At 41.8% G+C, this 16,834-nt stretch overlaps 1 protein-coding gene across 5 annotated transcripts in view; it reads right to left on the reverse strand.

The window, feature by feature from the left end:
- Positions 1–16,834, reverse strand: part of LOC121566670 (MAGUK p55 scaffold protein 3b) — a 54,881-nt gene continuing 38,047 nt past the window's right edge. For 3 of the 5 annotated variants that reach the window (XM_041876683.2, XM_041876678.2, XM_041876645.2), the window contains 12 exons: positions 14,616–14,701; positions 14,395–14,469; positions 9,426–9,622; positions 9,010–9,074; positions 8,575–8,592; positions 8,304–8,345; positions 6,664–6,825; positions 2,914–2,994; positions 2,645–2,738; positions 2,148–2,256; positions 1,672–1,791; positions 1–1,255 (listed from right to left, as the gene is read on the reverse strand). In XM_041876683.2, the coding sequence (XP_041732617.1) occupies positions 1,073–1,255; positions 1,672–1,791; positions 2,148–2,256; positions 2,645–2,738; positions 2,914–2,994; positions 6,664–6,825; positions 8,304–8,345; positions 8,575–8,592; positions 9,010–9,074; positions 9,426–9,622; positions 14,395–14,469; positions 14,616–14,701 (1,232 nt within the window). In that variant the 3' untranslated portion in view covers positions 1–1,072. The remainder of the gene's footprint in view (positions 1,256–1,671; positions 1,792–2,147; positions 2,257–2,644; positions 2,739–2,913; positions 2,995–6,663; positions 6,826–8,303; positions 8,346–8,574; positions 8,593–9,009; positions 9,075–9,425; positions 9,623–14,394; positions 14,470–14,615; positions 14,702–16,834) is intronic. The other 2 variants (XM_041876689.2, XM_041876696.2) reach the window with 2 other exon arrangements.

The following is a 16,834-nucleotide window of genomic DNA, read 5'->3' on the forward strand; positions in this document are numbered from 1 at the left end:
CTTTATGGAAGAGACTTTATTGAATTACATTTGAGAGATTTATCACAAGCACACAGTCCTCAGTGTTATTTTGCATTCAATGAGTAATCATAATTGATAATTCATCAACCAATATCATTGAAACCAATATTTGTACTGCTTTCTGTTTGATGTTCAGTACTTACTAGACTAATCTACACATTCTAGATTATTATAGAAGGCATGGCTCTGATAAATAGTATACGTTTTCAAGACCATTAGTCCCACATGCAAGTATTTTATGCTTTTTCATAGTTGTTGTCACATTGCCAATTAGGATTATTATGCACTACTATAGATCAAGATGGCATACGCCTACTCACAATACAGGTGAATGCTCAATAGGAGTGTGTGCATGCATTGAGTTATTGAGCTTGTTTTGGCTGATTTCTGTGGAGTCTATGGGGCTACAATCTGTTGCCTTTCCATTTGGGACTGTATATTAGCCTACTGATCAACAACATTGGATTACTATGCTTTAGTTCAGCCAGTATCCACAACTCCCCATTGCACATAGCCTCTATTAAAAATGAAGTAAACAGGACAAGCTCATACAATGAGGATGAATTAATAATAAAAATGTTTAAACTGTCCACAATTCAGCAATGCAAAATATAGTTGATCTTGAGGTGACAACAGCCAATACTTCTGATCCAACATGTAATGGCAACAACAAGTCTCTCAAGAGTCTGTCAAGAGCCAGGCAACCCAAGCTGCTCCAAATGATTCCACTGAGTCACCACCGATAGCCGTTGTCCTTGTGGAAAGGTCCCATTCCCAAGTTCCCTCTTCGTTCTCCACTCATCTCAATGTCCGTTTGCCACCACAAACACCATCACTCTGGCAGTGGTAGTCTCTCGTGACTGTTAACGTAAGCGCATGTGAGATTTGGTTCTGGCTTGTGAGATTATGGCAGTGGTTGAACACAATGGCAGTGAAACGCTTAAAAATTCAAATCCATTCCCATTATCTCAATGTCACCCGCTAGTTTCTAATGGCATGGTTTTAATTGTATTATATGCCATAGCCCCTCTGTAGTGCCAGGGAGTGTATGCTAGGTGGTTCGGACCCAGCAAATAGGCACCCAGTGGACCTCTGTCTCAACCCTCTGCAGGATGTCCCGGAGTTCTACACAGGCACTGGCCAAGTCCTCCTTCACTAGGACCCGGTCCACCAGGTGGCCGTAGCGCTCGTCCATCAGCTCGGCCGACTGCCTCATTTCCTGAAGGTCCTCCTCCTAACCATGGGACAGAGAGAGTGGAGATAGAGATTCAGGACTATCAGTTGTTTTAAAATCATAGCTATTTATTATCCTGTCCATTTGAACTCATTTTGCCTATTTTGTTCTCAAATTGTGAAACTGAGCTGCTTTTTCTCTTTTTCAAGTATGTCAATAGGATGTGACTGCTATCCCTATGAGGTTGGGTGTGTCCATAGGGGGAGTTTGACTTAAAGGTGTGGGTTCTCTATATGATTGGTGTATTGATAAGGTGAATGTGTTGTGTTTGTTTTTAAATTTATATTATGTCTTCAGTCTGTAGTGTGTCTGGGGAAAAGGTAATGCCTATGTGTGTGGCCATGAGTTTTTCCTGGCCATGCAACCTGATCAGGAAAAACTCCTGTCCATACTGTGTGTATGTATGTGTAACTCACCGTGATGCCTACACTGAGTGACGAGGAGGAGCCGTGACGTTTGCAGTGGCTCTCATGGATACGAGGCTTCACAAATATGACATAAGGCTTAAACTCAGCTGTCCATAGGATCTTCAGTGCCTGATGGAGGACAGAACACATTACTCATCATAATCATCATCCTGGACGGCACAATGCACATGGTTCTGGTTAACCTCAAATGGTTTACACAGAAATAACGTAAGACACATGTAGGCTGTGCCATAGTCACAAACTTTTGTTACATAACGTATCAACACTGCAAGTAATAGTTTTTGTTTTTATGCAGTCGATTGTGTACATGTCACTGTACTTACAATAGTTATGTGAATCTGTTGACTGAGATCAGTAGAGGAGGGTGGAGTAAGAAAAGGGGAGGACCATTCCATTCCATTCCAGCCATTACAATGAGCCCGTCGTCCCCATTTTCCCCTCAACTGGCTGAGATACATACATACCTCTGGTTGTACATCCACCAAGCACATCTTATTTCGATCCAGCACACTGCGGATGGCCTCCAGACTGGTGCCATAGAAGTTATCCTTGTACTCCCCATACTCTATAAAACTGAACAAACAAAACATAGCCTAACAAAATGCAGTAGAAAAACATTTCATTATTATTGATAAATACTAAGGGCTCTATTCAATCTGTATCGCTGAAGCGTTACAGATTCCGCAATAGAAATGTTAATGTAATTTCCAATAAAGCTGACATATGCAGTGCTTAACGTGAATGCAGTCTCAGCTAATGCGGGAACATTGCCTTTAAATTTCAATCAGGATTTAATACTGAACTTCCGCAGATTGAATTGAGCCCTATACTTATCTTCACAATTTACTGGTAACCAAAATATCACATTTTCTTTAATCAACTTTCCATTTTTTGTAAAACGTTTTTTAACCTTTTAGTAATTTATTAGCGAATTTATATAATGTTAGAAGTATGAACTAACATGTTGCTTTGAATGTCAGCCTCAAAGGCCTGTTTAGTGATGAAGTTGTACTCCACTCCCTCCCTCTCGTGACTCTTCTTGGCTCTAGTGGTGTCTAGGGTGGAAAGGAAATTCAGAGATACAATAACAAGAATAACATGAACACAATGCCACTTACTCTGTGTGTGTGCGTGTGTGTCTGTGTGTGAAATAAAGTAACTTGGGTGTGTGTGTGTGTGTGTGTGTGAGTGAAATATGGTTACTTGAGTGTGTGTGTGTGTGTGACTCACGCGGTACAGCCACACCAAAGTGGCAGGGGTTCTCAGCGATCACCTTCTGTTTGAGCTCATTAATTCTGGCCCCAAGGGAACCTGTGGCCAGACAGACAATGATAGAACACCTTGTTACCATCCGTCTGAACACTTGTCATCAACTCTACATTACATAGGCATACATGTTTATAGTGCAGGTCAGTAGAGGCCAGTCCAGGTAGGAAGGACCTCCCTCGTAAATGAGACTCTCATGAAACAAGACTACCTTTCAAAATGTCTCTAAAAGGGAGTGTGATAATGTCAGTGGCAGTCGGTGCTGTTTAAGATGAGGGAGGACGATATAATTGTTTTATGAGCGTGGCCTTATTTCTATTACAGCATATTGAATGAGTGTCATTCATATTCCATTCATCCAGTTCAATGTAACATCGATAGGTTTAGGCTACTACATGACACTAAAATGTTCCCTATACCCATCATGAGATTGCTACAATCTAGCCTATGAATTAAAGTTTACAATGTAGGTGCAGAAATCGAAAGAAAAATGTGAGTAATCAAGGTGACAGAGACACATTCAATACCGCTTTGCACACTCTTGCCTGTATCTAGCTGATCTAGGGTGTAATCATTAATCCAACAGTTGCAAACAAGAGTTTCTATTGGACAAATTCCGGTATGTTTATCCCCGTTTGGTTCTGTTTAAGAAACGTGTAGCTCAGTTGGTAGAGCATGGCGCTTGCAATGCCAGAGTTGTGGGTTCGATTCCCACAGGGGGCCAGTATGAAAAAATGTATGCACTCACTAACTGTAAGTCGCTCTGGATAAGAGCGTCTGCTAAATGACTAAAATGTAAATGTATTTCAACAGAATCAGCAGAACAAATAGACCCTTGATCACATGCAAACACCGTTCACTTTCATAGCAGCCACATACAAACAGCATGATCACATAATTCCTTCTCGCATCTACGTGCTCTCCTCCTCCTTTTCCCTTCGCTTGTGGACTTTAGTGCACAACAAATCAGCTGTCTGTGACCAGGCGAAAAAATCTTTCCAAGCCAAACCTTCATATCATAACCGCTAATCGCTACACATCCCTGTCACCATATTCACTATCATCATAGTCAACATAACTACTAGAACTATCGTGTTAGTAAACCCGCTACCATCATGCAGTACAGTGTACAGTCAGCAAGCAGTTTAGCAGTTACACCGGCAGGCCCCAAATGGCAATACATTAATCAAACCAAAAGCTTACCTTGACTTAGAAAAGTTCCAGTGTTGGATAGCCATAACCAGCTAGCTAACATAGCATCCCTCTCTCTTTGAGCCGGGTGTTTGAGTAGGCTAAACTAGCTAGCTGCATTCGCTAGCTAAGTGAAAGTGAAAGTTTAAAAAAAAGAATCCAACGAAATCTCTCTCTCTTTCTCTCTCTCGCTTCTCCTTCATTTTTGAAGAAATTAATTTGTTCAAAACTGTTCAACTATTGTCTTTCTCTCTCTTTGAGTCAAGTACTCACCACATTTTATGAACTGCAGCGCTAGCTAGCTGTAGCTTATGCTTTCAGTTCTGATCCTTTGATTGGGTGGACAACATATCAGTTCATGCTGCAAGAGCTCTGATAGGTTGGCGGTTGTCCTCTGGAAGTTGTCATAATTACTGTGTAAGTCTATGGAAGGGGGTGAGAACCATGAGCCTCCTAGGTTTTGTATTGAAGTCAGTGTACCCAGAGGAGGACGGAAACTAGCTGTCCTCCGGCTATACCATGGTGCTACCCTACAGAGTGCTGTTTAGGCTACTGTAGCCTTTCATTGCAAAACTGTGTGTTTTAATCAATTATTTGGTGACATTTTAATATTTGTAGCATAGTTTTATCTAAAAAGGATAACTTTTGTAATGTTTCACTATTTATTTTCATGAAATTCACTGAGGAGGACGGACCTCCCCTTCCTCCTCTGAGGAGCCTCCACTGGGTAATGTAAATGTTTGATCAATTGTTGTAGATATTAAAAACGCTTTCAATGACAAGAACAGGCAATTCAACCTATCAGCTAAGGTTCCTCAATAAAACAATTACAGTATATACAGTGCATTCACATTTTTTTGTTACAGCCTTACTCTAAAATGGATTAAATTACATTTCTTCCTCATCAATCTACACACTATACCCCATAATGACGAAGTGAAAACAGGTTTTTAGACATTTTTGCAAATGTTTGCTATGAGACTTGAAATTGAGCTCAGGTGCATCCTGTTTCCATTGATCATCCTTGAGATGTTTCTACAACTTCATTGGAGTCCACCTGTGGTAAATTCAATTGATTGGACATGATTTGGAAAGGCACACACCTGTCTACATAAGGTCCCACAGTTGACAGTGCATGTCAGAGGAAAAACCAAGCCACGAGGTCGAAGGAATTGTCAGTAGAGTTCCGAGACAGGATTGTGTCGAGGCACAGATCTGGGGAAGGGTACCAAACTATTTCTGCAGCATTGAAGGTCCCCAAGAACACAGTGGCCTCCATCATTCTTAAATGGATGAAGTTTGGAACCACTAAGACTCTTCCTAGAGCTGGCCGCCTGGCCAAACTGAGCAATCGGGGGAGAAGGGCCTTGGTCAGGGAGGTGACCTAGAATGCGATGGTCACTCTGACAGAGCTCCAGAGTACTTCTGTGGAGATGGGAGAATCTTCCAGAAGGACAACCACCTATGCAGCACTCCATCAATCAGGCCTTTATGGTAGAGTGGCCAGACGGAAGCCCCTCCTCAGTAAAAGGCAAATGACAGCCCGCTTAGAGTTTGCGAAAAAGGCACTTAAAGACTCTCAGACCATGTGAAACAAGATTCTCTGGTCTGATGAAACCAAGATTGAACTCTTTGGCTTGAATGCCAAGCTTAACTTCTGGAAGAAACCTGGCACCATCCCTATGGTGAAGCATCATGCTGTGGGGATGTTTTTCAGTGGCAGGGACTGGGAGACTAGTCAGGATTGAGGGAAAGATGAACGGAGCAAAGTACAGAGAGATCCTTGATGAAAACCTGCTCCAGACCGCTCAGGACCTCAGACTGGGGCGAAGGTTCACCTTCCAACAGGACAACGACCCTAAGCACACAGCCAAGACAACGCAGGAGTGGCTTCGGTACAAGTCTCTGAATGTCCTTGAGTGGCCCAGCCAGAGCCCGGACTTGAACCTGATCGAACATCTCTGGAGAGACCTGAAAATAGCTGTTCCACAACGCTCCCCATCCAACCTGACAGAGCTTGAGAGGATCTGCAGAGAACAATGGGAGAAACTCCCCAAATACAGGTGTGCCAAGCTTGTAGCGTCATACCCAAGAAGACTCGAGGCTGTAATCGCTGCTAAAGGTGCTTCAACAATGTACTGAGTAAAGTGTTTGAATATTTATGTAAATGCCATATTTCAGTTTTTAAAAATAAATACATTTGCAAACATTTCTACTAACATGTTTTTGCTTTGTCATTATGGGGTATTGTGTGTAGATTGATGAGGGGGAAAAAACGATGTAATCAATTTTAGAATAAGGCTGTAACGTGACAAAATGTGGAAAAAGTGAAGGGGTCTGAATACTTTCCGAATGCACTGTATATATATATATATATATATATATATAGTGTTTTTAACACAACTAGCTAACATTATGGATTGGTAAATTCAGAAATCCTAAATCTTATACCTGTAGTTTAATTTATCCCAAGACCATAGTCAGCTTGGCACTAATAACCCACAGAGCCCTCATGTCCTTTACCTATCAGCACCACTAGGCGGGGCCTCTCGCTGGGGCGGGGCTGGTAGCGTGTCACTTCCTCATAGATCAGGAAGTCCAGTGGGGCCGAGTCTGGAGTACGAGGCTCTCCCGGGGATCCCTGTCGATCTTTTCTACTCAGACGGAAACTTCTGCGTAGACCAGCTGAGGTCACAGTCACACAGAAAGACAGACAAATATGAGGGACAGACGGACAGACAGATACAAAACCCAAGAAAGAGCACTTAACACTTTAGTCTGGGTGCCTAAAATGAACACTTAAACCTTAGCCTGGGTGCCTGACTGTAAAAAAAATAAAAAATAACACAACATTGATGATTCATAGTTTGCGAAAGCAGAGACAAACTATCACTCAGGCTAACTTCACAGTATAATTTAGAGAGAAGCTTATTTTCAGAAAAGGCTTCCAATCACAAAACGTTGCTTGCCTGATCAAAGGGCACCAGATAAAAGTAGCGATTTCACCCCCCCCAAAAAAAATATGAAAGGAAAATGCCACATAACACGCACACTACAACGTCAATAAAAGTCTGTAATGGTACCTGAGTAAAAATCCCAGGAAAAAGCATGGCCACAGGAAGCAGGGGTCGCTTTACTCTTATTGGAAAAAACTACAACTAGCATTAGACTCAACCAGCCCCAGTGTCTGATATGGTGCGGCGAAAGAGCAGATAAGCTTGGTTGAGTTAGCCATGCGTCCAATGCAAGGCCTCTTTATAGGCAAGCACCAGTAGACAAAAACACAAGAAGCACCTATAGCTTAAAGTATAAAATAAAGGAAACGCTCTCTGTAAACAATAGAGTTTAAAGAAAGCTGCTACTCTGCACAGTGAGGCAAACACACCAAGCACCACAAATGTACACAGCAATGGCGCTCAACAAAAGGCCACATAGCATACTGAAGTAGACAAGAATCAGCACTAAGTCTGTTGAATTGGATGTGGATTTTTTCCCATAGGAACACAACTTTAATTCAACCAACCACAATTTAAACGGAATTGACCCAACTCTGTTCAAGAAACCAAAAAGGAGGTGGCAAAAGTGTTCAGCAGCATTAAGCCATAGTAAGACACTTCTAACATAGTATGAGAGGTGGATCCTGAATTAGCAATTAGCAAAGCAGTAGAGATACTAGCTAGAAAGGTGGAAGTGGGTTTGAGGACTGGGGAGGGCAGCAGAGTTGCCATATAAGCCACATTCCAGGCCACCCATATTGCAGGTAACCGCTTCAGTATGATATTGTAATCTGATGCACGACTGCAATGGATATGATGTAGTACTCAATCATTGGTTAATGTGTGCAGTGCGACTGCTTTGCAGGCGGTCTGGAACATGGCCAAAGTCACAAGGAAGGTCAAGGTAAAGGAGATGTGGTGTGATGGAGATCTGGTAAACCTTCACTTAAACTCTCAAAAAGGGACTAGAGCTACATAATAAAGACCTCATAATGGTAAATAATGGTGTCATAATGCATTAGTTTGAACAAAATTAGTTTCAACAGCCCACATCAACCTTTCGCTGAATGGATTAGCTTAGCCATGAGGCTAGGTAAAGCTTAGCTTTAGCATCGGGGCTAATATGAAGCGTGTTTGTGAGTGGAGCTTAGTCCGTGATGCCCTCACCTATGTCTTGTCCATTCTGAGAGCCTTCACTGTCACAGTCTGCTGTAGGGAGGCAAGCAGGGAGAGAATACTGGGTGAGAGGGGAGGGGAAGTTTTGAAGGGATGTGTGGACTGTGGAGGTTTCTAAAGAGTCCAGGGATGAGGAGGGGAGTTAGGGTGGCAGAGCAAAGCAGGCAGGTTTGTTACAAGTATTGGGTCAAGGAAGGTAGGCAAAAAAACAAACATTCGACAAGTTTCCGTATGTGTGTGTGTGTGTGCACTCTCCACCTACCTCTTTCAGCCGGATCATCTGAGGTGAGCAGGAAGGGGGGAAATGAACACAACTCAAACAGGCAGTGCCCACATGATAAGTAATGCAGTCTTGTCAAGGTACAGATAACATTAGAGCATATCAAAATGTAAGACCTCACAGTCAATACTCAGACAGATAAAGATATATGAGAGGACAGTTATATTACACTTTGTTTGCCCACCCACAGATTTGTTGTCATATTTGCTTCCGAATTGAATAAAATGATTAACCATTGGAGAATCATTCTACAATTCCTCCTCTCTTTTGATATCCTTTATCTTTCTTTCTGGCTCTCTACAAAAAGTATAAAAATGTATAGAATGCAAATAATACAATGTGCAGCCAAAACTGTTTTTATTACTAATAGTGTAAAATATAAGTGATCATGGGAATCAGTGTATTGAGAGAACTTACATGTGGGTGTTTTCGGTGACACAGGCGCCTGGTAAGTGCCCATCTTTATTCTGTATTTAAGACGCCTGGGAGAGGTGTAGATTGGATAGAAATCCCTCAAATATAAGATAGACTCAGCAATTTGACATCATCATACACAGTGAGGTGACTTCCTGCTTACAGAAAATCAACGATAACAAAATTCTAATCTGCCAAGATTGACACTACTGGCTCTTCCCAATAACATTGGCAATTATATCCCAACAGTGTTTGGAAAATGCAGAATACTCATACAAATCTATTCCTCAAATTAAAGGTAAACTCAGCAATATGACATCATATAGAGCACAGCCCTTGAGTAAGTTGTCCTTGAGGCATGCCCATTATTTCGTACTTTTTAAAGTTTAAACCATTCTAAAAAATTCAGTCTTGCCTACCTCTCCTGGAACTGTGTGGAGGGGATTAGGGCGGCCCTCAGGTTGCTGTCGCCCACTCTCTTGGCCTGCCACCAGGTGGCATCGTCCTGGCTCACCACCTGCAGTATGTCCCCACGCTTGAAAGGAAGTCCTGCCTCCTGGCAGGGCGTGGCCTTGTCCTCAAAGGGGGTGTAGCCAAACAAGGCTCTCAGGTAGACCTAGTACAGGAAGAGCAGGCTTCAAACCATGACAGGGGTGCATAGACATTCTTAAGAGAAGAATAGATGCTTCGCTCACCACAATTAAAATATGATGTTTTATTTTAAGCCTCTCAAGGTTTTTTACCTCTCTTTTCGTTTGCCTTTCAAACTCTCATCATATTGTTTACTATTTTTCTTGTGTGCCAATAAATAAATAGCATGAGCTGGCGCACACCCAGAGATAATTATTTTGTGTAGATGTGCTGACTAACGGCGAATAAACTGTAAGCTATAAAAATAAATAAATCAAAATAAATTTTATGTTTCAGATTCTTCAAATAGCCACCCTTTGCCTTGATGACAGCTTTGCACACTCTTGGCATTCTCTCAACCAGCTTCACCTGGAATGCTTTTCCAACAGTCGTGAAGGAGTTCCCACATACGCTGAGCACTTGTTGGCTGCTTTTCCTTCACTCTGCGGTCCGACTCATCCCAAACCATCTCAATTTGGTTGAGGTCGGGGGATTGTGGAGGCCAGGTCATCTGATGCAGCACTCCATCACTCTCCTTCTTGGTAAAATAGCCCTTACACAGCCTGGAGGTGTGTTGGGTCATTGTCCTGTTGAAAAACAAACGATAGTCCCACTGAGCCCAAACCAGATGGGATGTCGTATCGCTGCAGAATGCTGTGGTAGCCATGCTGGTTAAGTGTGCCTTGAATTCTAAATAAATCACACACAGTGTCACCAGCAAAGCACCCACACACCATAACAACTCCTCCTCCATGCTTTACGGTGGGAAATACACGTGGCGATCATCCGTTCACCCACACCGTGTCTCATAAAGACACGGCGGTTGGAACCAAAAATCCCAAATTTGGACTCCAGACACATTTCAAAGGACACATTTCCACCGGTCTAATGTCCATTGCTCGTGTTTCTTGGCCAAAGCAAGTCTTTTCTTCTTCTTGGTGTCCTTTAGTAGTGGTTTCTTTGCAGCAATTCGACCATGAAGGCCTAATGTCTCCTCTGAACAGTTGATGTTGAGATGTGTCTGCTACTTGAACTCTGTGAAGCATTTATTTGGGCTGCAATTTCTGAGGCTGGTAACTCTAACGAAACTATCCTCTGCAGCAGAGGTAACTCGTGAGTCTTCCATTCCTGTGGCGGTCCTCATGAGAGCCAGTTTCATCATAGCACTTGATGGTTTTTGTGACTGCACTTGAAGAAACGTTCAAAGTTCTTGATATTTTCCAGATTGACTGACCTTCATGTCTTAAAGTAATGATGGACTGTCGTTTCTCTTTGCTTATTTGAGCAGTTCTTGCCATAATATGGACTTGGTATTTTACCAAATAGGGCTATCTTCTGTTTACCGCCCCCTACTTTGTCACAACACAACTGATAGGCTCAAACGAATTAAGAAGGAAAGAAATTCCACAAATTAACTTTTAAGAAGGCACACCTGTTAATTGAAATGCATTCCAGGTGACTACCTCATGAAGCTGGTTGAGAGAATGCCAAGAGTGTGCAAAGCTGTCATCAAGGCAAAGGGTGGCTATTTGAAGAATAAAATATATTTTGATTTGTTTAACACTTTTTTGATTACTACATGATTCCATATGTGTTATTTCATAGTTTTGATGTCTTCACTATTATTCTACAATGTAGAAAATAGTGAAAATAAAGAAAAACCCTTGAATGAGTAGGTGTTCTAAAACTTTTGACCGGTAGTGTGTATATATACAGTTGAAGTCGGAAGTTTACATAAACCTTTGCCAAATACATTTAAACTCAGTTTTTCACAGTTTCTGACATTTAATCCTGTTAAAAACTCCCTGTCTTAGGTCAGTTAGGATCACCACTTTATTTTAAGAATGTGAAATGTCAGAATAATAGTAGAGAGAATGATTTATTTCAGCTTTTATTTATTTCATCACGTTCCCAGTGGGTTAGAAGTTTACATACACAAAATTAGTATTTGGTAGCATTGCCTTTAAATTGTTTAACTTGGGTAAAACGTTTTGGGTAGCCTTCCACAAGCTTCCCACAATAAGTTGGGTGAATTTTGGCCCATTCCTCCTGACAAAGCTGCTGTAACTGAGTCAGGTTTGTAGGCCTCCTTGCTCGCACATGCTTTTTCAGTTCTGCCCACACATTTTCTATAGGATTGAGATCAGGGCTTTGAGATGGCCACTCCAATACCTTGACTTTGTTGTCCTTAAGCCATTTTGCCGCAAGTTTGGAAGTATGCTTTGGGTCATTGTCCATTTGGAAGACCCATTTGCGACCAAGCTTTAACTTCCTGACTGATGTCTTGAGATGTTGCTTCAATATATCCACATAATTTTACTTCCTCATGATGCCATCTATTTTGTGAAGTGCACCAGTCCTTCCTGCAGCAAAGCACCCCCACAGCATGATGCTGCCACCCCCGTGCTTCACGGTTGGGATGATGTTCTTCGGCTTGCAAGCGACCCCTTTTTTCCTCCAAACATAACGATGGTCATTATGGCCAAACAGTTCTATTTTTGTTTCATCAGACCAGAGGACATTTCTCCAAAAAGTACGATCTTTGTCCCCATGTGCAATTGCTAACCGTAGTCTGGCTTTTATATGGCGGTTTTGGAGCAGTGGCTTCTTCCTTGCTGAGCGGCCTTTCAGGTTATGTCGATATAGGACTCGTTTTACTGTGGATATAGATACTTTTGTACCTGTTTCCTCCAGCATCTTTACAAGGTCCTTTGCTGTTGTTCTGGGATTGATTTGCACTTTTCGCACCAAAGTACGTTCATCTCTAGGAGACAGAACACGTCTCCTTCCTGAGCGGTATGACGGCTGCGTGGTCCCATGGTGTTTATACTTGCGTACTATTGTTTGTACAGATGAGCGTGGTACCTTCAGGAGTTTGGAAATTGCTCCCAAGGATGAACCAGACTTGTGGAGGTCTACAATTGTTTTTCCGAGGTCTTGGCTGATTTCTTTTGATTTTCCCATGATGTCAAGCAAAGAGGCACTGAGTTTGAAGGTAGGCCTTGAAATACTTCCACAGGTACACCTCCAATTGACTAAAATGATGTCAATTAGCCTATCAGAAGCTTCTAAAGCCATGACCTTCAAACTCAGTGCCTCTTTGCTTGACATCTTGGGAAAATCAGAAGAAATCAGCCAAGACCTCAGAATAACAATTGTAGACCTCCACAAGTCTGGTTCATCCTTGGGAGCAATTTCCAAACGCCTGAAGGTACCACGTTCATCTGTACAAACAATAGTACGCAAGTATAAACACCATGGGACCACGCAGCCGTCATACCGCTCAGGAAGGAGACGTGTTCTGTCTCCTAGAGATTAACGTACTTTCGTGCGAAAAGTGCAAATCAATCCCAGAACAACAGCAAAGGACCTTGTGAAGGTGCTGGAGGAAACAGGTACAAATGTATCTATATCCACAGTAAAACGAGTCCTATATCGACATAACCTGAAAGGCCGCTCAGCAAGGAAGAAGCCACTGCTCCAAAACCGCCATAAAAAAGCCAGACTACGGTTTGCAACTGCACATGGGGACAAAGATCGTACTTTTTGGAGAAATGTCCTCTGGTCTGATGAAACAAAAATAGAACTGTTTGGCCATAATGACCATCGTTTTGTTTGGAGGAAAAAGGGGGTCGCTTGCAAGCCGAAGAACACCATCCCAACCGTGAAGCACGGGGGTGGCAGCATCAAGCTGTGGGGGTGCTTTGCTGCAGGAGGGACTGGTGCACTTCACAAAATAGATGGCATCATGAGGAAGGAAAATTCTGTGGATATATTGAAGCAACATCTCAAGACATCAGTCAGAAAGTTAAAGCTTGGTCGCAAATGGGTCTTCCAAATTGACAATGACCCCAAGCATACTTCCAAAGTCGTGGCAAAATGGCTTAAGGACAACAAAGACAAGGTATTGGAGTGGCCATCACAAAGCCCTGACCTCAAACCTATAGAAAATTTGTGGGCAGAACTGAAAAAGCGTGTGCGAGCAAGGAGGCCTACAAACCTGACTCAGTTACACCAGCTCTGTCAGGAGGAATGGGCCAAACTTCACCCTATTTATTGTGGGAATCTTGTGGAAGGCTACCCGAACCGTTTGACCCAAGTTAAACAATTTAAAGGCAATGCTACCAAATACTAATTGTGTGTATGTAAACTTCTGACTTAAAGCTTAAATAAATCATTCTCTCTACTATTATTCTGACATTTCACATTCTTAAAATAAAGTGGTGATCCAATCTGACCTAAGACAGGGAATGTTTACTAGGATTAAATGTCAGGAATTGTGAAAAACTGAGTTTAAATGTATTTGTCTAAGGTGTATGTAAACTTCCGACTTCAACTGTATTATATATATATATATATATATATATATATATATATATATATATATATATATATATATATATATATATATATAAACACCCAGTAATTTATTGGGTAAAACAGCAACGTTTCTCACACTCTATATACAGAGTGTGCGACTCTCTTTATTTATTTTTATAGCTGCCAATAAATAAAATAAAAGCATAACATTCTGGCTGACAATGGCCTTCATAACGTTTTGACTGTCAATGGACTATGAACATTCCTCAGAATGTTCATAGGACATAGAAGTATGCATTGTACTTCTATGGCTGGATACTCTCATAACAAATCAGGGCTTTTTTCAGTATGGAGATAACGTTTTAAATTTATTTTAAACCGGGAGATACTACCTGAATGGGGGCAATAAGAATGTAATGTTTTGGTGTCCCTCCTCACCTTGCTCTCCTTCAGCCTATCTTCCTCTGCAATGGCAGGGATGATCTTCAAAGTGATGGAGCCTTGTGACTGGGACTGGTTAAATAAAGGTCAAAAGGATAAAGCATGAGGCTAAAATTACCTTGATAATCAATTATTGCAATTCATTGTCTTCAATGAAAACAATGATAGCCTGTATATTAGCTACATTAGAGAGCAATAGAGCAAAACATTACACCTACCAGAATCTGGCTGATCTCATCTGGTCTTTTGTGGATGATCAGGTTTCCGTTGACCTCTCGAAGTTCATCTCCCACATGCACCAGACCTTGAGGCAGGCAGACAGACAGACATGAAACAATACAAGCAGTACCAGTCAGTCAAACATCAACATATGCATTTACTTTCTAAAATATGAGCTAAACAAAACACAGACACAGTCAATAACATTTCCATGGCAATGGCAGTGACCAGCTTTGACTGCAACCCCTCTCAGTAATAATCTGCAAAATGCAATCTTGTGGCACACGCCTAATCTCAAGGATTTAATGTCTAGTCTTTATACAGTAGTGACTAGTTTTATTTATGTGAGGCCATGACATATAATCCCTTCTCCGATCAGCATTTCAATATTTGTTAAACTTCAAATTTGGGTATAAATGTGAAGTTCTTCAGACTTTCGAGGTTGAGAGAGATGGGATTTGCTGTCTTGAGTCATCCAGTTGACTTAAACCAAGAAGTTTTACTTTTTGGGTGAGGACAGGGGTATATGACCATGAATAACCTTCATTATGTTGTAATAGGTTGGGATGCTGACCAATAGATAGGGTTGAGTTGAGTAAAGTGGAACTGTAGTTTCAGCCTGGTCTCATAGAATAGACGTAACATAGTAAATGTAAATCCGGGATACTCAAATTAGTATGATATGTTACGTTTGGTATGGTTACATAAGACAGAAGATTTCTTAAGGCTGGTTGGTCAAGATAGGTGGGCGTATAACGCCAACGTCTAGCAACGCATAGTTTGCGTGTTTGAATCTCATCACAGACAACTTTAGCATTTTAGCAACTTTGGAACTACTTGCTACTTTTTAGCTACTTTACAACTACTTAGCATGTTAGATAACCATTCCCCTAACCCTTTAACCTAACTCCTAACCCTAACCTTGTTTGAAGTGGCGCCAGAGAAGATGGCTACCGTTTTACAGCCCTCTAACCAATTGTACTATTATGTGTGTTTTTTTGCGTTATTTGTAATTTATTCTGTACATAATGTTTCTGCCACCGTCTGTTATGACCAAAAGAGCCACCTCGTATTGGACGAAGATTTTTTCTTCAATATCCTACAGACACCCGACAAGACCCGAATCCCCGTCATTCGCATGAGAAAGAGACGGAGATATCATGGACGTAGGTCGGGGTGCCTTGTAAGGATCCGACGGCGAGCGAGTAAACTGCCTCTTTCATCAATCCTATTAGCCAATGTTCAATCATTTGAAAATAAATTAGACGACCTAAGATTAAGGTTATCCTACCAACGGGACATTAAAAACTGTAATATCTTATGTTTCACCGAGTCGTGGCTGAACGACGACATGGACAACATACAGCTGACGAGATATACGCTACATCGGCAGGATAGAACGGCTGACTCCGGAAAGACAAGGGGTGGCGGTCTGTGTATGTTTTTAAACAACAGCTGGTGCATAAAATCTAATACTACGGAAGTCTCAAGGTTTTGCTCGCCTGAGGTTGAGTATCTCATGATAAGCTGTAGACCACACTATTTATCAAGAGACTTTTCATCTATATTTTTCGTAGCTGTATATATCTACCACCACAAACCGATGCTGGCATTAAGATTGCACTCAATGAGCGGTATAAGGCCATAAGTAAACAGGAAAACGCTCATCCAGAGGCAGCGCTCCTAGTGGCCGGGGACTTTATTGCAGGGAAACTTAAATCCATTCGACCTAATTTCTACCAGCATGTTAAATGTGCAACCAGAGGAAAAACAACTCTAGACCACCTTTACTCCACACACAGAGATGCATACAAAGCTCTCCCTCGCCCTCCATTTGGCAAATCTGACCATAACTCTATCCTCCTGATTCCTGCTTATAAGCAAAAACTAAAGCAGGAAGCACCAGTGACTCGGTTAATAAAAAAGTGGTCAGATGACGCAGATGCTAAGCTACAGGACTGTTTTGCTAGCACAGACTGGAATATGTTCCGGTATTCTTCATTTGGCATTGAGGAGTACACCACATCAGTCACTGGCTTCATCAATTTTTATTTTATTTTATTTTACCTTTATTTAACTAGGCAAGTCAGTTAAGAACAAATTCTTATTTACAATGACGGCCTACACCGGCCAATCCCGGACGACGCTGGGCCAATTGTGCGCCGCCCTATGGGACTCCCAATCATGGCTGGTTGTGATACAGCCTGGAATCTAACCA

This window comes from Coregonus clupeaformis, chromosome 1 (genome assembly GCF_020615455.1).
Source record: "Coregonus clupeaformis isolate EN_2021a chromosome 1, ASM2061545v1, whole genome shotgun sequence".
Lineage (NCBI taxonomy): Eukaryota > Metazoa > Chordata > Actinopteri > Salmoniformes > Salmonidae > Coregonus > Coregonus clupeaformis.